The sequence below is a fragment of the Sus scrofa genome, chromosome 1, assembly GCF_054392235.1.
Source record: "Sus scrofa isolate SSC_HxYL_T2T_F1_AM1 chromosome 1, Sscrofa_HxYL_maternal_Yorkshire_Landrace_v2.0, whole genome shotgun sequence".
NCBI lineage: Eukaryota > Metazoa > Chordata > Mammalia > Artiodactyla > Suidae > Sus > Sus scrofa.
This window is the reverse complement of record NC_139383.1, coordinates 33,903,683-33,930,635: the sequence shown is the minus strand read 5'-3', so window position 1 is coordinate 33,930,635 and position 26,953 is coordinate 33,903,683. Positions and strand designations below refer to the sequence as shown.

The 26,953-nt window shown below is 36.3% G+C and overlaps 1 protein-coding gene across 3 annotated transcripts in view; it reads left to right on the top strand.

The window, feature by feature from the left end:
• LAMA2 (laminin subunit alpha 2) overlaps positions 1-26,953 on the top strand; it is a 592,018-nt gene that overhangs the window by 466,116 nt on the left and 98,949 nt on the right. For all 3 annotated transcript variants that reach the window (XR_014803693.1, XM_084956512.1, XM_084956505.1), the window contains exons 35-40: positions 5,427-5,538; positions 10,830-10,992; positions 12,311-12,521; positions 19,366-19,482; positions 20,767-20,930; positions 22,401-22,539. Coding sequence is in view for 2 of the 3 variants with exons in the window: in XM_084956512.1 (XP_084812638.1) it covers positions 5,427-5,538; positions 10,830-10,992; positions 12,311-12,521; positions 19,366-19,482; positions 20,767-20,930; positions 22,401-22,539 (906 nt within the window). In the remaining variant the exon portion in view is untranslated. The remainder of the gene's footprint in view (positions 1-5,426; positions 5,539-10,829; positions 10,993-12,310; positions 12,522-19,365; positions 19,483-20,766; positions 20,931-22,400; positions 22,540-26,953) is intronic.

Sequence of the window (26,953 nt, the reverse complement as noted above, 5' to 3'; positions counted from 1 at the left end):
TGGTGTAGGTCAAAGACGCAGCTGGGATCCCACATTGCTGTGGCTCTGGCATAGGCTGGTGGCTACAATTCCAATTGGACCCCTAGCCTGGGAACCCCCATATGCTGTGGGTGTGGCTCTAAAAAGACAAAAGGACCAAAAATAAATAAATAAATAAAAAATAGCATAAAACCAGATGAAAGGTATAGAAACCCACAACAAACATTGATTTTGAATTTCTCTAAAATGCACTAAACTCAGGTTTATATTTATAATTATAATGAAGTTGAGTGTTTTGCTTTCTTTGATAAACATCTCTTAAATGTTCATATTCTATAAGGGATGGATACTATGTAATAGACAACTATGTAAAATATTAAAATTTAGCTTTATTTACATTATATTTTACTGCATATTGAAAATCAAATTTAAATGAAGATGAAACATTTCCAAAATGAAGAAACTAGTTTTTAAATAATTCAAGTGCCTACTATATATATGTGTGTGTATGTATCTTTACAATGCCTTATTTATAGCTTTAAATGTTCAAATGTTTTTAATTTCTGCTATTTTAAAAGAAAGAGAAATAATGTATAACCAATCTTACTTTTTATTTGGAACTTGCAAAACTGACACCTGAAATATTTAGGGAGAAACTTCACGTGGCGCTGACTTATTATCATCCCTCAGGGTCAATTGGCTGCTCCCTGTCTCTTTCCTTGTGTGTTGTCTGTCCTAGTAGCTCACCTGAGGAGTGCTTCACTGACACTTAGACATGCAGAACTGGTAGTGTTAGAAGATGACCCTTGAGAATATTGTATAAATGATTAGATCTGAAATTTAATTTTAGCAGGAAACTGTATAAGTCTGCAAATGCAAAGGCGGATAGCATCTAAGCAATGTTGTCTATTCAGTAGTTAGATTTGCTCCATTAGGCTTTCTAGTTTTAACATAAAGAAGGCAGAAAATGAGAGACACTAGTGATATCCAACCAAGAAAATTATGTGCGGATATCAAGAGGCACAGTGAGAACTGCTTGAGCTAAAGCAAGAAAGTAACAGCTACATTGTTCAGAAGTAAATGAATGTGTGCCTAATGGTGATGCATGCTGCCTGGATATAAATACTCCAAAAAAAAAAAAAACCCAAAAAGAAAAATAAAAGGAAAAAAATACCTAATTGAATGAACTTGAATATAAAAAAAAAGATAATCAAAGGCAAGAGAGATACATGCAACGTCCTTTATAAGGTATCATTTACAAAGGGATAAGAGATAAGAGAATATAAAAATAGGAAGATCTAAGATAGATAATGAAAGGAAGAATATGCGACATATTAAGATCAATGAGAAGACATTTGTCAGGTGCTCAGAGGACAAGATAATAGTAAGAAGCAAGCTAAGGGTGGGGATGGTAATTTAATGAAAATGCAAGAAAAGCCAAACTGAATCAGACAGATAGCTCCTATCACATAGTATTTAGCATTCATCTATAACGTTATCAACAGCCTGTCCTGGGTGAAACTGATTTTTGTGAACTTCGCTTTTACAATCAGTCACCGCTCCTCATAGATGATAGTGTATTTGTCATTGGCTTCCTTTATGGAATCTCTCATGGGTGGTTTTGACTGACTCTTCAACTTAATGACTGCGTAATGAGACATGATTTTTGAAAATGTATCTATAAGGTGTTCAGATGTGGATATGGATTTTTAAATATATTAATTTAGTAATACCTAAAGCTTATGCACTTAGTGTGAAAGCTGCAGCCATGGCCCTCCTTTCACTCAGAATGTATAACTTTTTATGTTATCTTCTTAGTCCTCCTGGATGTTAGTCAAACGTCAGTTAGAATTTGCTATAGACAGAATATAAAGCTGTGAGACAGAAATTTTGTTTCTCTCCCAATTCCCTATATGTGTGAGTTCAGATAAGTCACTTAACTTCTTCATACCTTCATCCTCACCGCTGTGAAAACAAGAATTGTGCCCTTTATATATCTCTACAAACACAAGAGAGTATTGTCAGCCCTGTGAACACACATATCAATCTGGGGTACAGCTGAACCTGTCGGTGTAGCCCACCTTTTTAGAGGGTTAATAGCATAAGTCAATGCTTTTTGGTGCCGGAAACCTCACATCCCCTCCTCTCCTGGATGGAAGCCCTTCTTGTCTGTGCAGAGGGAAGGCTACCTTCTTCCTTAGTACGCACTGTGCTGGCCATAAAGATTTCTGTCCATCCCCAACCCCTACCTTTACCCACCCTCACCAGAATATTTGGTGTGTAGTCACAGGCTAATTTTGAATTACTGGGAGGCCAGTGACTAGAGTGTAGTGCAGTTGGGACCAGAGGCTCTCAGGCCTGGTTCTCCTAGTAAGCTCTCAATGTAAATCTTGAGCAGCTTCCTATGAGGCTCTGAAAAATGCCCAGCCATCCACATTCACTGGCAAGGAAAAAACCTAGGCATATGGCCAGTTCAAATGATATTGGGAAGGCATATGGAAAGAGATTTTTTTTTCCTCCAACAGGCTTTAGAACTTCAAAGGGATAGTTTGTTTGATTATCATTATATCAGTCAGTCACCCAACATCTTTGACCTCCTACAATTTGCCAGACACCATGCCTGGCACTTGAGGGAATGAAAAGAGATTCTCCCAAGGATTGAGATGAGATAGATATGGCCAAACACCCAACAAAATAATTACCCACAAGCATTATGAATAGCGGTAATGATATTTGGTCTTGAAAATCTAAGAAAGAGTATTGCAGGAATAGTCAGGGATGGCTTCACAGAGAAAGCAAGGTTGGAACTGAATCATCTTGAGGGCTAGATTTATTTTGGATAATTGGAGAGGAATTAGGGAGCAAGAATATGAATAAACCATTTTCTGGAAATGTTCCTAGAAAGGTAGGCAATAAGAATCATAATAAGGTTGGCAAGATTAGTTAGGAAATTGTTGTTCAGTCAGATCATTAACGGTATTCATTCAGTATTTGCTGTAAGTGAAGCATCACACTGGAAGCTGGATATAAAGTAATGAGCAAAACAGACCAAGTTCCTGTCCAAGTGAGGAAGATAGCCAATAAATAGGTATGCCAGCATGTAAATAGTAATTCTAAAATGCTATCATAATGGTGCCATGAACGAAATGTTCTGCTGCAAGAAGTTCAGAAACCTAGACAGGTGCCCTAGGGATGGCCATACCAAGAACAGACACTTCGTAAGCAGAAAGCTGATGATGACAAGGATCCAGGCACTAAAAGTGTTGAGCAGAAGCTCATTCCAGGCAAAGACTACAGAATACAAGAAGGCCCTAAGAGGGAAAGAGTTTGGCATATTTCCTATAGTAAAAGGAAGCCGGAGAGGCTGATTGCATAAGGTCTTAGTGATAACATTTTTGAGCTATTTCTTATCATAATTATATAGAATTCTTGACATCTTAGTATTGGAGTACTCTTGTAATTAGTCCCGAGTTTGTTAACAATGTATCTTACACATTATTGCATGAATTAGATGAGTAGAAGTCAAGGCGATAAATACTATCTTGATCATCCAGAATTTAAAGTGGAGAGTGTATCAGTACACATTTATTTTCAAACATTAGATGCTTTGAGCATACGCAATTTGGAAATCTTGATGGTATGAATATTTATGTAAGTTATTACTTTGGTGTAATATAAAGAAGATACAAAGCAAGAAATAAATTTTAGTTCAAATGATATATTTTCTGTGTTGTAAGACTACAGCGATATATTAATTCTTAAGATAAGTTATTGAAAGATCATCATAATATAGATCAAGTGCCTTATTAGAGTGTTCTGTGATCTGTGAAGATAGTAGTGATATTATCAAATACAGTGAAACCTAGAGTAGACAGACATCTAAAGCAGTTTAGACAGACAACACCTTAAGCAGTTTACCTTAGGAATTTAAAAGCACTGTTTTAAAAATTATGTGAGTGTACATTCGTTTGGTGTGTAGGTGTAAAGAGTTTCTTGATCCAACTGAGCCTCAAATCTAAAAGCGAACATTATTCCATTATTAGTGTTCTGGAAGAGTTAATCCACAGCATTCTAATATATTGTTAATCAAATCATTGTGTGTATATATACTGAAACTATGAAGAGGAATTTTTAAAACTTTCATTGGATTCTTATCTTTTCATTCTTTTATTTGTGATTACACTGCAGATTGAGAAAATAGATTATAATAGTTGAACTCTGTATTCTACCTTTTACTCCAAACCTTGAAAATTTTCATGAAATAAACCTCGTACTGCTCCCCTGGGAAATCAAAAAATGCAGTCGAATTCCTACAGCACCTCCTACCATGTTCTCTGCTGGCCAGACTTTTAGTTCTATTTTCAGTTCTATTTAAAATCTATTTATGTATAAAACAATGTGGATTTGCTGGGCATGCTAAGAGGCAAGCACTCTTGGTACAAGACTGTGGAACATTAATATTCTGCCAACTTGGACCTTATTGAAATTATATTGAAGCAGTTTGTGATTCTTTGATTCATTATCTGTAGTTAGATTATCCTTATTTCTTAGAAAAGGTAGTCACTTATTAGCCTATGCATACACATAGAAAAATGAAGTATAAACTCATTACAGAGTGCTCTATGCCTTGCAGTATCTGAAACTTTTCATGTTACATATGCCATTTTTATTTGACCAAATATGGTATATCTTAACTATGAATACAGTAAATGGATTTCACTGTGTCAAATGGTATTTTCAACATGAATAAGGTTTAAACTATATGAGGATACTTTCTGGGAGATGGGGCTGTTGTGGGGTTCTGTTTTATTTTGTTGACGGTAATATGTGGGTTCTATGATTACTGGAATCTTTTTTGGTGATGTCGTATGGGAAAGTTAGCATTTTTTCTTCTTTAACATTTTACTAGATCTTTAGAGTTTTCTAAAACAAGTGTTTTACTACATAGTAGCTAAGCATTTCCCCCTCTTTGTTTCTTTAATTACCGTATTGATCTAAACCAAATCTATAGGATCAAGCTTATTGAGACAGACTGCCCTGTGCCTCTTTCAAGAGATCATTGTTACACTCCACACTTTTTCCGTAAATAAAATATGGACAAAACTGCAACATGTGGAGGCTAAAGAATCCATTAAAAAATTTGGCAATAGTACCTTAAAGATATTTCAAAAATAATTGTGCTTTATCGCTTCTTCGGTGCCATTGCATATAACGAGGGTTTTAAAAAGACCAAATACAGCTCTCTGATTTCCATTTAATGGAAGAAGCAATAAAGTTTAATTGTATACTTGAGCATGGGGCATCATTTCCAGTACATCTGATCAATAATTCATCGATTGCCTTTGGCTCAAAGTAATATTTGAAAGAAAATGCAGCTGGTGGAAGCTTATCTAGTTATAGTTTCATCATCTCTATTAATTATGCTTTTCCCGAATTTGGATCATTAGGCTACCAAAGTGACAGCAGATGGTGAGCAAACTGGACAGGATGCTGAGAGAACGAACACGAGAGCAAACTCCTTAGGAGAATTCATTAAGGACCTTGCCCAGGATGCAGAAGGTATTAGAAAAGTCACAAATTAATCATTACTTCTCCCAACAGGCAAAGAGAAAAAGGGGATTACACAGGACTGGAATTTCACTAGTAATATTTTTAAATTGGAGGTTTGGGTTTTTAAAAAGTATTTTAATCAAGATATTCAAGGGCTGAGAATCAAGATGTCCAATAAGCTGAGAATCTACAACCTACAATGTTAAATTTGTGACAACAGTCAATGAATTAGGAATTATGAGTACAGAATAGCAGTAAATTGCATGCTTTCTTTTAGGAATGCTCTGATTCTTGAGAAATGGCTATTGTGATCAAATACAATTAAATTAGTTAACAGGCAACTTAGCTCTGCTCTTGTGCTGGTTTTGTATTCAAAACCATTTAAAAGATTTTTGATTTTTAAAAAAGCAATTTTTATCATTCTACTTGGTACATTAAAACAGCTCTTTAACTTCTCAAAATGACTTTTAAATACTTGGTACCGGTTTTTAATGAACATCTGTTGCTTCAGATTTGGATTTGCTACCTTACCAGAAGCTGTACTGCATTCAGTCCACAATTCTCTAGAAGATGGTTCTTGGCATCTACCAATCTGATTTGAGAATCAAAGTAGAAACCATTTTTGGTTCAGGCCCAGATGAAGAAACTCAATGCAAAAAAAAATTTTTTAACTCTGAAAAATACAAAACAAAACATTAGTTCTTAAACATCTTTAATAAATAATAAACATGCATGCATGTTGAGAAAGGAGGAAAAAATGTTTTCCTTTTGCTTTAAAAATTGTTTTTCTTGCTCTGCAATGTTATACATTTTAGATACTTTAGTTTCTAATGTAGACAAATAAATCAGGACATGAGATAACCATCAAGGCAGATCCTGACAGGTAATTCTTAGGAATCTCTGGCCAAGAAGAGACAGAAACTTCCAAAGAATCCCCACAGCAAAAAGCAGTAGAGTTTTAATCTGAGACATGATCTCAGGCAAAACATGTTAGGATCTGAAACAAAAGTCACTCCTGCCAAAAGCATCTCAGTTGTTAACTCACTGTGGTTTACTCTCTGCTAGATGAAGTTGCTGTGCTTTCCCTGGTTTTTCTATTACTATTGCTCGAAAGTGTCCATCTCCCCCCACCCACCCCCGCCTCAAAAATATAACCTCAGTGCAGATGGAGCAGGCTCACTCTACCTAGATCCCTGAAGACATTAGTCAATACTCCAGGTACTTTCCTTTTCCTTCCTCAGTCTCAAGCACGCAACACCCAGCAGCCTTTCCTAAGAATTCATCCTCATCATGTCTATCAAAGATTGATACATAAGAATAAATGCTAATTCACATTTTCAGTAGACTCCATTATCAGCACTACTTACTTCTCTGCATTGCACCCTCCACCTCCCAGTGTGTGCACTCCACAAAGGTACCAGCAGGGGGCAGAGAGGAGACAATGATATATATCCCAGGCTTGGCTCCACAATCTATCAAAGAAAAGGGTTAGGTATCATCAAAGGTGACTCCCATCCCCTAAATTGTGCATCAGTTTAGTGGTCTGGTTGTGTCTGTCCAGACGGTGCACCTTTCTCTAATTCACGTGAGTGCCACGTGGGATAGCTGTGATCCAGTACCCGAGGACAGTGTGAACACCTCTCTCTTCTTCCAGCAGGTACTAGCCGAAATGCTAACAAAAATGACCACCACAGCCCTTTATAAAGGAACTTTGATGGAATTGATTCAACTGTTAAAATTTCATGAAAATGCAAATTTGAGCATGCTAGAGTTAAACTAAATCCTCCCTTCGATATACATACGTATTACAAAGCTTGGATGTTTAGAGGATTTTGTTTTGTTTTGTTTTGTTTTTCCCACTGTACAGCAAGGGGGTCAGGTTATCCTTACATGTATACATTACATTTACAGTTTTTCCCCCACCATTTCTTCTGTTGCAACATGAGTATCTAGACATAGTTCTCAATAGAGGATTTTTTTAAAAAGAAAACCCACCAAAAGCTTGGAGTTATACAACACACATATACCTTTTTCTTCCCCTCAAAACTCTAATAATGGTGGATAATCATCAGTGGTTTTAGTTTTTATTAGTGGTAATAAATTGCCTTGGGAAAAGCGAATGCTTCAGCCTGGCATTTGTCTATATATTTTTCAGTTTTATTTTTAGAGATGCAGTACCTTACTCATCCTGTATTCCATAAGTCAGGGCCTCTTTATAGATAATCACCTTCTATTAATCTTGGGTATTCTTATCTCACTATAATTTTATAAAGTCTACGGTGCTATGACTCCTGATTAGATCATGAATAAACTATATTTTATTCCATGAACTATTAGAATTAATGAGAGAACATTAGTGTATGTTCTGACATATAATAGGACTTAAGAAATGTTGGACATCCTTCTTTCCTGTTCCTCAGTTCATAATAGTATTTGTTATTCATGGTAAATTTACCCACTGGAGGATATTTTTCTCAGGTTCAGTATGAAAAACAGCTTTGCTTCTCCTGAGGAATTAATGTATTTAGTTTGTATGTTACAGATACTATATACCTCTTAAGTACTCCTTTTTATCCCCAATGCCTGGATACTTAACACACTTAACACTAGATTTAGGAGCTATCGCAGTGAACATTACAGCATGCCTTTCTGTCTAGTAATGCTTTGCCTGTTTTACATTATTTTTTTATCTTTACCCCATCTCCTTTTAAACTGATTTTGTCTTATTTTAAAGATATCTTAAAACAACTTTAAATTCCCCTTGAAATAAAGTAGGAAGAAAAGATAAATAAATTTAAGCAATGTATTTAGGGAGTTTACATTGCGGCACAAGCAGAAACAAATCTGACTAGTACCCATGAAGATGTAGGTTCGACCCCTGGCCTCATTCAATGGATCAGGGATCCAGCATTGCCGTGAGCTGTGGCACAGGTCGCAGATGTGGCTCGGATCTGGCGTTGCTGTGGCTGTAGATGTAGGCTGGCAGCTACAGCTCCGATTTGACCCCTAGCTTGGGAATCTCCATATGCTACAGGTGTGGCTGTAAAATGCAAAAAAACAAATAAATAAAAGATGTGTTTATGTTGCATTTTTTAATACTGTTGAAAACATATTGAAGTGATTGTGTATATGCTTTCATAATAGATTACATAACACATTTGTCTTTAGTTGAAAAGTACTCAAGGGAGTTCCCTGATAGCCTAAGGGTCAAGGATCTGACATTGTTACTGCTGTGGCTCAGGTCACTGCTGTGGCACAGATTTGATCACTGGCCTGGGAATTTTGCATGCCATGGGCGCAACCGAAAAAAAATTAATAAAAAAAAAAAAGTACTCAGAAATTTCCAAATCCAATATAGAGAAGCAATGGATCAATCAGACCTCTTCTATTAAAATAATGCTTGCTTTCTTGATACAGTATCATTTTGCTAAAGCAGTTTTTGTAACCCTAATAATTTCTTCTGATGGCTTACATATTGCTTTACTTGAAAGGAATGTTGCAATCCAGAAGGGACAGCCATCTTTTCTTTTTCTCACTCTATCATTCTTTTTCCACCAAATTCTTCTCTGTAGAAGTTTAGCACTGAGATTAGACCACAAGAGAAATAGTGAGGCACTATCTCACGTTTCTTCCTTCTTCAATACAACCTAGGCTCAGGACTTATGTTTTATCAAATTTCAAAATTTATCTCTAATCAAAACCCATTTATGTATTCATTTAATAACAGAAAACAAACAGCTTTGGCAGGTTGGGAGGTGGGGTTTATCTCTTTTGTTTATAAAAAATGTGAATGCAAATGATGTCAGTGGTTACTTACATGCTGCAACTGACTGTACTAACAGGCATGCACTCAGACCGAAAGATGCAGCTGTATCATCGGTAGAGCTAAATCTCCTACTACCTTTCCTGAAATCTAAAAGAAGAAACCTCACATTTAATTGTGATATTCTGGCATAGTCTCAGTCTCCTGGACCAAGTAGTCTTCCAGTCAATAGTTCATGGTCTCTGTGGTTCCTTAATAAATATGACATGGCCCAGGTGATATCTTACTAATGTAGTGGTGGAATCTTACAAGGTTCTTTGGCATATGTCAAGGTATGACTTTTAGACAGTCAGCCAGAAAGAGACACCCAGGCTATTCTAGGAATAGCACCTGAGCAATAATTTCTACCACAGGACTAGGGATGGCTGTATTTGTTCTTTAAAATGCCTAATTCATATTGTTCTGTAAATTAAACTATGGCTATCAGAAATAATGGGTTGATTGCAGTAACTTGCTAGCCAAAGACATTTATCATTAAAGAAGAATTAGAAAGGTACCTTTTGGAAAGGGTAAAAGCAGAGATAGCCTTGAATAATAGAAAATGTCTCTTGGCCAACCCAGAGCCCTCATTCTGGGGATTTTCCTAGGTAATATTATAGAAATAAGGGTTCAACAGACAAAAAGAGTTCAAAAAAGCATCTCTCTTTAACTTGCTAAATGAATGTACCATAGAACACACTTTAGGAAAAGTTGGTCTAAAATGAATGGTAGAACTGTGTACATGTTTCAATTTACCAATTGTTCAAACTTTTATTGGTCATAGAATTCTTTTTTCAAATGAAATCTTCCCTGGAATACCAACCTATAAAACAGATTCTTGGCAGAATAGACATCATTTGTAGAATACCTGAAGCGCCTGGAGAATCCTAAGGTTCTGAAGAGCACAGTTTGAAACCCCATTTAGTGCATAATAAACACAGACCCTTAGGAAGGCTCTTAATTCTGGAAGGTACCTGTGAGCCCTGATCTATAATGCTTATCCCTCTCCTCTGGATGGGATGGGGCTCCTCTCCTCATTCCTTTATGCAAATGAACACAGAATTGTGTGGAAGTACAAGGGCAGGTCATTTTCAGAGATCTCACCACTGATGGTATTTCTGCTCAGGATTTAAAAATTGAATATTTTTTGTCTTATCAGCAATGCAGTGTTAATATGCTACATGTCTCATTTTTTACCTCTTACCTGAAGAAGGTTTGAGCCACTTCTTTAGTTCTTCCTTTTGAGGTAGAAACACTGTGATTTAATTACTATGTCCACCCCACCCTCCCAAAAAAAAGAAATAGAATATGGAGAAATATGGCACATTTCCCTGTTTGTTATGGATTGCTGTATGAACTGTCTTTCTGTTTCCCAGCAGGAACACCCATGACAAAATATATTTCTATTGGAGATGGCGGAGAAGAGCAGATGCTGAGTGTCATTTTTGCATGTGGCATTTTGTTTACTAATTTGCAAAATTTGTTTTACCCCCTGCAGCTGTAAATGAAAAAGCTGTAAAACTAAATGAAACTCTAGGAACTCAAGAAAAAGCCTTTGAGAGAAATTTGCAAGACCTCCAGAATGAGATTGATCAGATGATGACAGCACTGAGGAGGAGAAATCTAGATACACAAAAGGAAGTTGCTGAAGATGAGTTGGTGTGAGTAGAGGCTCTATTAGTCTTTCGTTTGATGAAAGGAACTTTCCAAATTGTTGCTTAGAGTTTTCTAAATTATCCATCACAAGTTTTGGTAGGAGATACTTTCTTTGCTATTTACCTGTTTATTTTTCTTTTAGTTGTAATTTAACTTCCTCTAAAATGGATCAAAGGCATGTTTATACCTACATGTAAATAATCAAGTAAATGATCTTCTTTTGGTGCTGTCCCTTCTGCAATTAGTATGGCCCTGCCTTATTACTCTCCTGTATTAAGGACTTTAAAACCAGCCATTGTTCTTGCTTTAATAAAAATATCTGTGTAAATAAAGTTAGGTATTTAGCCAGCCAAACCAACCTACATATTTTGTCATCTTAAGAAGTGCTGAATAAAAGAATTGTCAAAAATACATGCCCAATTCTGTGGAAGAAAGGTTGGAAATTTAAGGATGGGGATAATGATAGTCATTTTACTAAAGCCAGTGAATTCCTGTAACTATACACTCAATAAAAAAATTACATTTTTACATTAATAGTCAGCTGACTTCAAAGTGATGGTATTAATATTTAAATACTATTTACTAAACCAGCATCATCAGCAACTTCTGAGAACTTGTTAGAACTACAGATTATCAAAACCCTACCCTAGACCTACAGAAATTTTGCGGACAAGGCCAAGCAATCTGTTTTGACAAGTGCTTCAGAAGATTATGATGCCTGTTATTTTGAGAACTAGTTTTTCAAGTATTTAGCCTTTCTTAAAGTTCTCAGATATTACCTCTTTAGGAAAGTCATTAAGTTAAATCCAGAAAACTTCCAGAATACTCCATCCACAGGAAGAAAAAAAAAAAAAAAAGATCGAAATTATATTATACTACCATGTTAATAAAATGGAGTTCCTATGTCAGTTTCTAACCAAACACATCGGTATTCATAGTTTATATTCAAAGTAACAGGAAAAAAAAAATGTCTCATTCTGGTAAATCAGGTAGCTTTTGTTTTTGGTGTATGAAGTAAATCATAAAACTCATTCCATCAGGCAGATTATGAGAATCACATGAGGTCCTTTCCAAATGAAAATGTTATATTACTAACAAATTTTTAAAGTGTGGATTTTTTTGTGCTTAAAGTTTAGTTATAAATGGTCTTGCCACTTTTCAGCTGTCAGTTTTCAAGTTGGATTAGCACACAATCCACTTTAAATACTATCTTGTTTTTTCATGCTTTTAATGTAAGCATCTCTTTGTAACATTGTTTAATACCAATAAATCCTAAGGCAGTGACAGGGTTTATTATATGTTATTGGGCTGGGGTTCCTTTAGAGCTGCAGAAGGCCTTCTGAAGAAAGTAAAGAAGCTGTTTGGAGAGTCCCGGGGGAAGAATGAAGCAATGGAGAAGGATCTTCAGGAGAAATTGGCAGACTACCAAAACAAGGTTGATGATGCTTGGGACCTGTTGAGAGAAGCCACAGATAAAATCAGAGAAGCTAATCTCTTATCTGCAGAAAACCAGAAAAACATGACTGCTTTAGAGGTGAGTTTTAGAGGCTTTTTCATCTGAATCTGGGAGCATGTTGGGGAAGGAGGGGGGGTTGACCCTGACAAAGTAAGTCAAAGTGATGCACATTTAGGAGGTCAAGTATGACAACTCTGAAAGGAGACTTCTAAGAAGTAGAACAAGGAATGATTCTTCTTTTTGTTTTGTAACTAATGATCATTGCCCATATAATCAAGTAAAATTTAGACAACTTAAACTATTTAAGATTTTTAAGGACAGTGTGGTACAGAGGAATGAGATCTTACTGGGAGTCAGGGATCCTTGGTCTTAACGACAACTGTGCCACCTAACTAGAAGTATAAGCTTGGGCAAATCAAAGTCTCAAAGCATTAGTCTCCCAATCATACAATGAGTGCATTATACTAGAGCATACCTAGGGTTTCTTCAAATACTAATATTATATGATTTTACAACCCACCCAACCTAATCCACAAACCATGGTTTTAGACATCCAGCTACCGTAAATCACGTAAGTGCCAAGGATTTTCTAATGGAATCCAGGCACAGAAGAAACAGCTCACTGAGAGACTGGAGCTGGGGGACATTTTGGTTCTCTTTTTCTTTGCAATGTGTTCTATGAAAATGATATTTTACGGGGAACTAACATGAATAGATCAAATCTGAGGTAGTTTTCCCCGCTTCTCCTGAGACAAGAGATACTTCTCAAGAAATGATAGGCAGCTTCTGCCTTTTTTAGAGCATGCATGAAGCTAGGACTAAAACACATGCCTCAGTCCCTCCCCTACCTCCCTTCCTCCCCTCCCTATTCCTTCCTCTCCCTCCCCTGTCCTCTCTCTCCCCCCTTCCCTCTCTCTCTCAATCCCTCTCCCTCCACCCCTCCCCCTGCCCCCATCTCTCAGTCTCTCATCTCTTTCCTAATATTTCGCATGGCAAACCGATCACTTTTCCTAAGAATGAATTCAACACAAACCTGTACTTGGCACTTAAAAAAAAAAAAATTTTCCCAGGAAACAAACTTACTTCTTTGCTGTTTTCAAAGTGTTTGACCCTGCAGATGTGAAAACAGCAGCAGACCTTTATCTCTTCTAACATATAATTCTACCTTCAACCATAACCGAACATTCTCTGGCCTATATTATGCTCTCAAAAATGTGGAATGACAGTTGCATACAAAGGACCTGGATTTTTTTCTCCATTCATTTCTTTCCATTTTCCTTTGGATTAAGCAATAGGAGGATGAATTAATTTTTTAAAAGAATTATTTTTCCGGGTCTCTCTCCTGGGACTTAGCCTTGTCATTTTGATAGAAGATTGAGGAGACTCACTGATATATCTAATCTTAACCACTTTGGAGTCTACTGACATGCTGGCAATATTAAAGACAAAGTACCATCTCGTTAGGCAGGATGCCGGGATGCCACCATATCACAGTCTCCCGCATGATCCATCTTGCTTGGTGACACACCAGTGATATAACTTACCCAGAAGTGCACGGCTCCCTTTTATGGCAACAGTTTAAGAAATTAAAATTACCTGTGTGGAAAGTATAATAAGTATTTGGCAAGTATTTCAAGAAGAGTTATAGCGGCACAGTAAATGGTGCCTTTAGCTATTCCTTCTTTTTAGTGATGTTTAAAACCAAGAGCCATCATTCTTGGGTAACTCCAGAGATGCCTGGAGTTTAGGAGTCAGTATTGAAGTTTAAGTGGTCCTTTTTTATATTTTCATTTTCTATGCCATGCTTCACTAAAGATTTGTTTAACACTTACTAGAGTAAATAGATATACTGACTGGATTAACATGAGTACGGCACAGTTTATTTAAGGTCGCTTGCCAACACTGATTAAGGTTGATTGCCAAGGTTGATGCTCGACTGGACTGGCTGATAAAGAATCACCTGGAGAGTTTGCTAAACAGATGGCTCCCCTGGGCTCCCACCCAAAGTCTGAGTTAGCTGGTGTGGTCCAGGGTCCATTTTCTAAAACCTCCCTATATTAATCAGATGTACTTATAGGTTTAAGAAGAACTGATACATTGTATCCATTGTGTTTTAACTAAGTGATTTCTCCTGTGCCTGCAAAGAAGGTGATAAAATTAAAATGTAACACAATTTTTTTAATTTTAAGGAAGTAAGAATGTAATATTTATTATTAAAAGCATGTATCAAGCCCCTACTAAAATCAGGAAATATGCTAAACTAAACACGAAAACTGAGTATTATGGGACACTGGCCCTCATGGTGTGGTCCTTGGAATAGCATCATTAGCATCACTTAAAAACTCTTTAAAAATGCAAATCATCAGGTTCCAACCCAAACTTATGAATTCAAAAACTGGGAGTGGGGCCCAGCAACCTGTGTTTTTAAAATCCCACCCAAGTTTCAGATGGAGTCTTAAGTTTGAACACCACTGATATAAAGAATGAAACACCATCTCTAATGACTCATAGTGACTTGTATTTAGTGGGAGGTCCACACCGGTAAACCAATCTGTCCACTGTAGTAGTTTTCATGGAGGTAAACAAAAGAAGAGCATTGAACTCACCCCTGGATTTAGGAAGGTCTTCATAGAGGACCTGACATGTGTGCTAAGTCCTGAAAGTTAAGCTTTAATTAGTCAAAGTAGAAAAGGAAGAACATTTCAGAAATAGGGGAAAAAAAAAAAAAAAACATGGAAATAGAGGGGGAGAAAAAGGTAAGACATTTTGGAGAATATTCAGTGATTTAATAGGTTTGGAATAAAGACTGCCGGTGGACAAGTGAGGGGATAGAAAGCCAATAAAAAAACAGAGCGAGTCCAGACCTTGAGTTGTAAGAGAACCACATTCTGAGACTAAGCTGAGAAATGTGGTTATATCCGGAAGCTATTAGAAGCAATTGAAATGTTGGACTCATAGATCATAATGTAATTATTTGGGGGACTTTGTGAATGATTCATATAAACTCAAGGATTGGTTTTATGTTGGAAAATAGTGTGATGTAAAGCTAAGAAAGCAGGCAGGAATAATACGCAAATATATGTTAGACACCTACCATTAAGGTGCTATTGGTAACCAGAGTGAGGTTGAATAGGAATAATTCCTGGCCTCAAAGAACTTATAATTTTCTGAAAATTCAGGCATTTTAACCTTTCACTGTATATAATACTGTGATTAATATGGGCTGGAAGAATCAAACACCAAAGTGATGGCATCAGAGAAAATGACAGAAATGATGGAGCAGCATGAGCAGAAACATAGAGCTCTGAAAGTGTGATCTTAGGAAATGTCAACTAGAGCAATAACACTCATTCATAAGCTACATAAAAGTCTGAAGCATAAAATGGCTCTGAAAATGGTCTTTGGAGCCAGATCATAGAAAGCTTTGAATGCACCCTTCTAGAAAGAGACAGGGTTAGAAGGGCATTTCCAGTGATGGAAGAAGGCAGAGGGAACTCTGGGCCAAAGGGCAAAGAGAAGATGAACAATTCAGTTAAGCAAAGGAATGTGTATTGAACTGTCTGTCCTCAAACTTACCATTATAACCTTGAAAAGGAAGGATTTTGATGAAAATAAGCAATGGGTTGCTAAAAGATAGACAGGAAGATAGCTTTTGGAAGTCCTTAGTCCACCCCCAACAACCTCCCCACCAAAAGAAAAAGAGGGGGTGGGAGATTAAATTTACAAAGCTCTGGAATGAAGTAACGTCAAATTAGAAGTTAAAATTAGAAATATAACAACTTTGATGTCCAGAGAGAATCACTGAACAATTATGCTAGTGATATACACTTGGAAAATAATTCTCTCTATATGTGAGCCCCCTTTTTGTTTGTCAAGCCTTTTCTGTCTTGAGTGTTTTATATCCTACATCCTTCTCTATCCCTCTATTTATTTTTTTTTAGCACTCACTATTACTTAAAAATATATGGAGTTCCTATCGTGGCTCAGCGGTTAGTGAACCTGACTAGCATCCATGAGGATGCAGGTTCTATCTCTGGCCTCACTCCCTGAGTTAAGGACCTGGCATTGCCATGAGCGTGGTACACAGACGTGCCTCATATCCCATGTTGCAGTGGCTCTGGCATAGGCCAGCGGCTACAACTCCAAGTGGACCCCTAGCCTGGGAACCTCTACATGCCGTGGCCCTCAAAAGACAAAAAAAAAAGACAAAAAAAAAATTTATGTATATATATTCCATTAATTTACTCATTCACTTTCCCTCCAGACAAGCCATGAAAAATATGTCTCTTGCCTGCTCTATCCCCAGGGCCAAGAACAGTGTCTGGCACAAAGACATGTTTGGGTTTTTTTCAATGAATAAAGTACCATAAAGCATGCACAAATAAGTGTTATATGAATATTTTTTATCAATATTTAGGAGCACCACATCTTCATCTTTCTTTGGTTCAAAGCTAGATTTCATCAATGTCTAATCTGAAATTTGCCACCACCGAAATATCCTTAATCCCTATATCGTTTCTGCTTCACTATAATAAAAAAATACATTTTGATCTTTGCATGACAATTGGTTCCCTAAAGGGACTCAAATAGAGCTTTTTATAAAGATTCCAAAATGAATGTAGCTCTTCACCTAACATAGAGGAATATTCTCCCTCTAATTGATAACAGCATTTTAAGTTACCTTGATTCATAAACACAAGCAAGCCATGTTGAAAGAAAGGTACTTGAATGTCCGTAAACTTTAAATCAGTTCAAACAAAAGCTAAGGGCTAAAATCGACAGTTATGTAAAAGAATGTTAGACCCTTGGGAAATAAGATATGACTTGTAATCAGGAACATCAGGACTACTGCTACTATTTGTTGTCCATGAGAAGAAAATGAAATTTCTTCTAATTAGCCAGGGATGGAGTAGTTGAATGAGCTAAGAGTCAATAGTAGAAATCCCAGGGATAGAATCTAATTTCATTTATTTATTCAAGATTTTATTGAGGAAACTCTTCTAGATACTGGAGGTAGAGTGATACAAAGACAGTTTTTATGGAATTTATGTTATAGTGAGAAAATAGTCACTAAAGCAATAAATAAGTATATAATATGGCCATAAAGTCTGGAGCATGGGCTAATATACATAATAAGTGACATGTTCTCAGTATATTGCACGATGAATTCAATAGTATCCTTCTTCAGCAAGGTACCATTCAAGGGGTGTACATTTCCTCTCCTCCCCAAGTATGCATCTTGTGATGAATTGGTGTCACTGATTCTCATACAATAACCTGTGCTTTTAGCAACTTTTTAGAAAAAGCCATCAAGGTGGTTCAAGCTCTACCTCCCAAAAATAATATTATCTGAACTTCTGCAGTTTATGGAATTTCTGCAGTTTATGGCCAGTGTATAAAATATAATTCAGACAAATGAATGCTATGGTAAAGAAAATAAATATAATAATTAACAATTCTATAGTGTTTACTGTGTGCCAGATTTTGTTCTAAGACAATTTTCCTCATATTTGACTGTGTATATCAACCACTTGAGGTTCTTGTTAAATGCAGATTCTGAGTTAGTAGTTTACAAAAAAAAAGGCACTGAGTTAGTGCATGTCTTACAAGCTTCCAGGTGATGCCAATGCTGCCGGCCCATGGGCCATATTTTGAGTATAAGGAACTGAGCCTTTCATGTGAGGCTAAATGAGGAGGAAACAAAATGAGGAACTGGGGAAGGACATAGGGCTGGAGGGAACTGCAACTGCAAAGGCTCAGAGGCAAGAACAAGATGTGTGAACTGGCAGCAAATTGAAGTGGTTGGTGAGGAGACAGGGAAAATAGAATGTGGAATTAGCCCAGTGCAAGTAAGAAATGTGATTTCCACAGTTGGAGAGTCAGTGCTTTTAAAGTTCAAGACCCAAGCTCATCATTAGGTAGACTTGGATTCAAGTGTTTACACTGTACTCTGTGACCTGGGGGAAATCACTTAGTTTGTTCCATTTTCTAGTCATTTGAAAGGTGATAAACACAGGACCCATAGAGTTAGTGTAGAATTAAATGAGAAAGATTTATAAACTACCTGGCACATCGTGAGATCTAAATGACTATATAAACCAGCATTATTATTTACATAAAAAGCATAAACAGCAGAGGCTTAAAATTGTAAATGATGCAGTTAAATTCACAGGTAAAAAGGGTGATTAGAAGGAGTCAGAAGTTGAAAAAACGCAAAATTATGCTCCAAATGGAGAAATAGCGCTATTTCTTTCTCGTTGATTTTACTCTTCTAGACTCGGAATGAGTTTTACGTGGTTTTGAGACAAGCTATCATTTTCAAAGAAAAATTAGAGGTCTGTTCTCTTTTATGGAATAGTCCATTAAGTTTATTCTTCCATGTGATATTCTCTCTCTCTTTTTTTTTCCTTTGTAAAGTACTTCCCTTGAGTTCCCTTTAAAATCCTACTTCTTCCAAATTTTACAGAACTCTCAGAGAATAAATCTGCTTACATTTATGCTCACAAAATATTCATTTGGACATAGAGTCTGGATTTTAATGTCTAGTTTCAATGTGATTCGGTGTACTACCACATGTTGAGGACAACATATTCAGCACTTACATGTCAATTAAAAATGGATGTCTGTCTTGCTTTAAAAAAATGTTTTTTAATTGCTCAACTTCCATCACATGACTTTTCTTCTCTTGGATGACTTTCTCACAATAGGAGGGGAAAAAAAATTCCTGTAGAGGTATTTAAATAAACTAACTCTTGGAGGGCTGACTGCATAGTTTATATCATTCTCATCTGGTCTCATGGTCAATGTGATATATCTTGTTTGCAAAGCCCTACTCAGACAGCTCAGGACAGGGCTGGATAAAGTTTTCTCCAAAGGGTATCTTGATGTTTCTCCAAAAGGTATCTTGATGTTCATTCTACAGAAAAAGAAAGAGGCAATCGAGAGCGGCAAACGACAAACTGAAAACACTTTAAAAGAAGGCAACGACATACTTGAGGAAGCCAACCGTCTTGCAGATGAAATCAACTCTGTCATAGACGTGAGTATTTGATAAAACCCTTAGTTAAAAGGTAATAGTGACGGAGTTCCCGTCGTGGCGCAGTGGTTAACGAATCCGACTAGGAACCATGAGGTTGTGGGTTCGATTCCTGCCCTTGCTCAGTGGGTTAACGATCCGGCGTTGCCGTGAGCTGTGGTGTAGGTTGCAGATGCGGCTCGGATCCTGCATTGCTGTGGCTCTGGTGTAGGCCGATGGCTACAGCTCCGATTCGACCCCTAGCCTGGGAACCTCCATATGCCACGGGAGCGGCCCAAGAAATAGCTAAAAAGATAAAAAAAAGAGAAAAAGGTAATAGTGACACAGATGAGAACCTGTGTCACTATTACCTTTTTCTCTTTTTTTTATGAGAACCAGTGAGAAATCTCAGTATTATAAGCTAATACTATTCTTTTTCTTGTAAGCATAAAACTGTCTTTGCATTATTCTCTTGTGACCATACCCACCTATTGGTAACAATTAAACCTTCACAGTATTCTCTGAGGAGACATGAATATGTGGTGCGAGTACTCACACATCACACCAACTTGTTTTTTGGGGTGTTTGTTTATTTGTTTGTTTTGCTTTTTAAGGCCACACCCATGGCATTTCGAGGTTCACAGGCTAAGGGCTGAATCGGAGCTGTAGCCATCAGCCTACAACACAGCCACAGCAATGCAGGATCTGGGCTGTGTCTACAACCTACACCCCAGCTCATGACAACACCAGATCCTTAACTGACTGAGCGAGGCCAGGGATTGAACCTACGTCCTCATGGATACTAGTCAGATTCGCTTCTGCTGAGCCACGACGGGAAATCCTATATATTTTTTTCTTCATATTGACGAAGGGCCTTTCTTGTTCTTAGGGCAGCATTTACAATCTGCTTCAATATTCATATACCACTAGCTAAAAGAGAAATGAAAAACTACAAATAGACTTTTAACGTACTGTCTGATGCAGTGGATACTGACATATGGTCTTACATGGGAATGGAAACACAAATGGTCTGAAACATCCTAATGACTCATTTATGCATTCATACCTACAAAGTAGCATTTTTTTAAAAAGATAGTTAGGTTCTTCTTGGTATAAATTAGCTTCCGATGTTTCCTAAACTCTTCATTAAGTAACAGCTTTTATTCTCTACAATCTTTTTGCTAGGTTAGTAAATTTGAAGTTTCATAAAAACCTAAGCACGTGTAATTATATCTCTAAGAGAATTAGGGAATGAGAGGAGGCTTGGATTCACTTACTCAAAAATAGTTTCTTTTCTCTGCATATCAGTATGTGCAAGACATTCAAACTAAATTGCCAACCATGTCTGAGGATCTGCAAGATAAAATAGATGACCTCTCCCAAGAAATAAAGGACAGGAAGCTTGCTGAGAAGGTGTCCCAGGCTGAGAGCCATGCAGCTCAGTTAAATGATTCATCTGCTGTACTTGACGGGTATGTCGTTTGTTGTTGAAAATGTCTGTGTGTCTTGACACTTGTCCAAAAGTTTTGACTAACAGAAATGGTAGAGAATTGCTTTCAAATCTTGATTTTTATAATTATGAACATACGAGCTACATGGCCTTTCTGCCGAAGAGCCTAATTAGAAGGGTCTGGGCAAAGCTCTACTGGAGAGGCATCAAAAGTCTGAGTTAAAAGTGGATTCAAATATGGCATGGTGGGGAGTGAACATTGCCTTAGGCTACACTTAGAAAAAATATTTTCTGTTCTTTATTAGAGAGCACAGCAGTTGCCTTATTAGCATTTTAAATAATAATGTATAAACACACATTCTGCTCCAAATTTCAGTTTTATATTTTTAATGAAATCAAAACTATTTATTGTTAAAAGGGCGGCTTTTGAAAATGTGGCTCCATCTGTAGCCTTTAAGTCTTTTTATTTTTCTCTTTCAAACTCCAGGGAGACACTACATTTGCCCTGTGAAATAACAGCTCACCATAGTGGGGGTTCTTATATGGTCGATAAGGGAGGATCAAAGGGGTGAGGTGCATTTGACTAGTAAACAGTTTCCATGTGTAACTGGTGTGGATTTTGGGGATTTTCAGAACAATATAGGTGTTTTAGCCCCAAGAAGGATTTTCCTAAGTAAATCTGTATTTACTAAACTCTGTGTGTAATGTTCTGTTTCAATTACTTAATAGTCTTGATACAAAGGGAAATATTAATGTTTAAAGACCTTGAGGAAAATTCATACACAATTCATTTTGTACCAGTTTTACAGCCTTTTTAACATGTTGCTAATTTAGCATGAAAAGTTGTATACAGAGCAGTAAACTAGAAGTCAGCAGATGCAGGCCCCAAGGCCTTCAACGGCGACATGTCGTCATATGATCTGAGACGAGCTAAATAACCATCTGAGATTCATTTGTCCTCATCTGAGAAATGCGCCTATTCCAAAGAGATTTTGTGAAGTTCATTCTAATAATGTAGAACAAGTGCTCTGAAACTTGTACCGTGTTTCACAGTCATGTAAACAATCAACAAACTGCTCGTATTTGCATGGTGCTCATGGTTGCAGAAACTTCTGGAGGATGCTATGGGTACTTAAAAATATGTTGGTAGTGTTTCATAGCTCGGTGATTTAAGATTATGAATTTAAACTGAAAACTACAATAGAAGTTCTACTGGGGCACAGCAGGTTAAGGATCTGGCATTGTCACTGCTGTGGGGCAAGTTTGACCCCTGGCCAGGGAACTTACACATGCCACAGGCATGGCCAAAAAAAGAGAATTTTTTAAAAACCCTGAAAACTACAACATAGTACATTTAATAGATATCTCACTATGATTTGGAATTATCATAATTATATTGGCCGTAAATCATGTAGAAGCCATATTTGTTGTGAGATGTTCCTCATTTGAGTACCAACTGCTCTGATCTTCTTTTTTTGGTTAATCCCAACAGAATACTTGAGGAGGCTAAAAACATCTCCTTCAATGCCACTGCAGCCTTCAAAGCTTACAGCAATATTAAGGACTATATTGATGAAGCTGAGAAAATTGCCAAAGAAGCCAAAGTTCTTGCACATGAAGCCACAGAACTGGTAAGAAACAAATAGTGTTATATACTGAGAATGGAAGTCAATCTGTTTGAATAAGTACCTAATATTAAATTTCTCTAGTTTAAATAAGCTCTGGAAAATCCTAGTAAATTAGAATATTTGCTTTGGCTTATTTTCAAAGGCTCCTTTTAAATGTTTTGGTTTTTACTTTTTTTTTTTTAATTAAAGCATAGTTGATTTGAAATGTGCCAATTCCTGCTGTACAGCAAAATGACCCAGACCTACATATATATACTCTTGAGCCAGGGTCCTAAATTTTATCCAAAATAAAATTTCATTGTGCAGTAATCATAGCAGAACTCTTTTCTCAGCACCCACTTCTTACCACTCACTACTGATAAGGGTCTTTAAATTATCACAATTTAAATTATACCAAAAAGGTTTGTGTCACCAACTCATAAAGGAAAAACAGTCAAAACAGGGAAATTTATCACTATTTGGACAAATGTCTTCAGTAAGAAAGTGCCTTGGAAGTTAACACCATTGCTTATAGACACATATAAATTAATTCTATGTAAAGTTTTGATTATAAGATGCACATTTTACAAAACCTATCAGATCATATACTTCTAAACTACTTATACTATTTTTATCAATTGGAATGTTTACCTCTTCAGAGCTACTTTTAGCTGCTATCATTGTTCAAAATAAATTTGCAATTAATATTTTCGAGTTTGGGGATTCTAAGTGTAGCACATTATCTGAGTATCTTCAAATCTTTATCCTTTATATAGAGAGCAACATTTTGTAAACAAGTTATATGATAAATGTCGGTAATACCATTTTAGGTCAAATTTCATTTCATAGGAAGCACATGGTGAGTTAAAATATTTAGAACATTCATTTATGCCTTTGGCTCCACATGGAATCTCCCAAATACATCAGAATTTTAGGAGAAAAAAAACTTGATTGAATATTTGACTGTGAATATGCATAAATAGTGGACATTGGAGAAATAAACAGATGAATATTTCTTATCTTTGCTTTAGTACCGAGCTCAAATACTTTCTTGGGTCTCAGGGATTTTAAAGATATTTGCCACACTCTTAGAGGGTTTTTTTATGATGATAGTGAAAACATCATATTCCATCAGCAATTACTATTGTTTTGGTATCTCTGGAATGCGCTTTAATAATACCATATGTTCTGTTTATTTCTTATTCAAAATCATGACCTGGTTATTACAGAAACTTCCCTATGTTCGGTTATCTTTTCAAAATGAACCATTTTTAAAATCTACTTGAAGATCCTAATCTTTAAGTTTACCAGTTTTATCTGACCTATGTTTTATTTGATGACCATTTGCAACATCTAGCACAGTGCCTGGCAAATAGAAGGCACTCCTGACAATGGATGAATATCATTCCAACTGACATTTTTCATGCCTATTTATTTTGTACCAGTAAAAATCTCACTATTGTCATTGCTTCATTTTTATAAACTTCTAACGTTCTTTGTAAGAGAGCCAGTTATTTTCACCAAAATTTAATACCATCACTTAACACTTAGGAGACTCTCGTTTTCATGCCAACATGAAATATTCCCTTTTCTTCAATAATGACGCTTATACATGATAGACTAGTCAACCTCAAACATAAAACTAGAACAAGTTTTAATGCATTACAGCATGTTCCTTTGTTGTTTTCCCTTCTCTCTTTCTATAAACCACGTAAAAATAATTAAATGTTTGAAAAATTACAAAATAAATGCTAAAGAGAATCACGAATTTATTAAATGGCTACTAGCAAAACACAGAAGATTGATTTGGCCAGAAAGTTGGTTGGACTGTGTTTCATGAACAGAATAAATAAAGCTTTAATTTTAATAAGTCATTATAATATAGTTCTGTTGTACTTGAAACGAAATATATTTGCCATTAAGTTGAGCAATTACCTAGATAGTACTAGCATTCCATAATTGTAAGAGCTGGTGTTATTGCTGGAGCTATAGATAAAACACAGAGCAGTAAGATTAAGTTTATTATTTATGTATGAAAGAGTTGTTTGAGTCTGGTCCTACAAAGAAGGAAGAATGTTTTCAATGAATTAGAAACAAAGGACAAAGAAACAAAGCAGGAATTTATACGAGGAGATAAAAGACATGTTAGACAAGCAATAAAACAACCAATTACTACTGTGAAGAAAATGGACTTGAGATAATATGAGAAGAAAAAAAGCATTGAAAATACCATAGGAGAAGAAACAAATGAATAGTAGAATAATCTCAAAGCATAATTGACAGCATTTTGAAAGCCACTTCAGTTTTTAAAATCTGCTTAAGTCTACCTATTTATAATGCACACATAAATCAACAATGGAATTGGAAGGAAAATATCAGTGAGAAGAAACTTGATCCTTTATTTTAATTAAATAATAAGTAGGTAGAGCTTATAAACAATTAAATTTTGAAGTATAGTTTCTGCATAAAGAGCAACAGCCTCTTATCTTACACATAAAATTTATTTAAATATCAAAAGGAAATATTATTTTAGAAGTGCAGACATTATGGGAAAAAACACTATTTTCTGTTAGTCGTGGGTGGGAAAAATACTATTATGGAATTATTGGTATAAAAGATTGTTTTCCCTACACATAATCTCCAAGATAGCATCTCATTTAGTACCTTCGTTGGTGGGTACAAGGAAAAGGAGAAAGGGAAGATGTCACTGTTTAGAAAATAGAATGTGAAGATCTAGAAGGGTTTTTTTTCCTAATCATACTTGTTTTAATGCTATAAAAAGTCCTCAGACTCTAAAACAGCAGAAAGTTAAACCTTTAAAAAATTTTCCCAGATCACAGGTGAACTTGAAACCTATGTTATCACCCGGGTCAGATTTTAGAGGTAGATTAAAAAATAGATGTCACATGCTGCTGGGCCTTTTATAGGCACAGCTTCAGTGGAACTGGGAGATAAGATCCTCTGCCCTTTTTCACTGAGATGTTCTTGGACCCTGTGCACCTGGAACTAGTATATCCAAATAGCAAACACCAACCAAAGAAAAGAAAGGTAATGTAGAGTAGATTCTGTACTTCTGGTTCTTTAAGACCATGAGGACTCATCACACAGCAGGAATCACACAATCTCCCCCTATTCTGAAATGTTGCCTCCTTCCTTTCTTTGCTTCCTCTCTCTCTTTCCCTTTTGGGAAGTGAATGGAATGAATGTGCTCTGTGATATATATTTCAGCGTAGAAAACCTAGGCAGTCCTCACCTTCCCCTAGGTACCTTACATTAAATAAAAAAGAATCACTTTTTCACTTCCTGTGGCACCTGAAGATTTCCATTGCTTCTGTACCCTCTTCTTTATACCACAGTCATCGTTATTGTCTGAAACTTTCCCCCTCTCTCTCTCTTTTGCGTGCGCACGCTCACGCTCTCTCTGTCTCTCTCTCTCTCTAGGATCTTCTTTCTCAATTAGTCTCAGTCTCCGTGTTTAGTCTAATCTTCACTAAGAATCAGCAGTAGAAACTGAGAAGAATTTATATAGGCTTTCAACTCCAGTATACAATGTGGTCTTCCTCTTGATTCTCCAAATTCAGTTTTTGTCACTAACTACAATTACTCATTATTTCTGGGGGCCATGAATCTACATATCTTAGGCATGATTTTTCCTAGGCACATCTAGGGGAAAAATAATATAAAATACAGAACAAAATGAGGACAGTTTGTAAATAATACCTGTTCTCATAGAAACAATACTAATGGGATAGTTGGTAAAGGGCAGTGTTGTGTTAGTAATATGTAGGCTTTAGATGAACTAAAGAGATGGGAGGAAAGTCTAGAAAAAAATGATATTATACAGAAGGAAAATATACCTGAAATTAAGCTTAAGGCCTTAGATGCCTGATCTTAAAAAATACATGAACTACTGTTGTAAATGACTTCCCACAGTTGATTCCTTAATATGAGGAGAGTAAAAATCCATGAAAACTTCAAAAGGAGGTTTTTCTTGCTTTAGGGTCAAGAGTCTATGGAATAAATTGGATTTTTAAAAATTTACTCTTATGTGACAAATCAGTGGGAATAAAAACCCTGATAGAAAATAAGGATTCTAGAAAGAAAAAGTCAGGAAGCCATGACAACATGGTAGCCTGAATTAATTCATATCTATCCTGATGTTAGAAATTCACAGAAATGCTAAATAAATTCTAACTCCCAAAATTTAACATATACTTTATTTTATAAGAAGAAGCAAAAGGAAATCTAAAAATAAAAATGAGGGTAAAAGAGAATGGCACACTCTAGAGCCAGTACCTTTGCGACTCAGTGAATTTATAACATAAATATAGTCATATATAATTTATAACATAAATATAGGCTGTAACCTAGCCTACCCCTACCCCTAACCCTAACCCCTAACCCTAACCCTAAATATAGCTCATCAGTCTAGGGACTG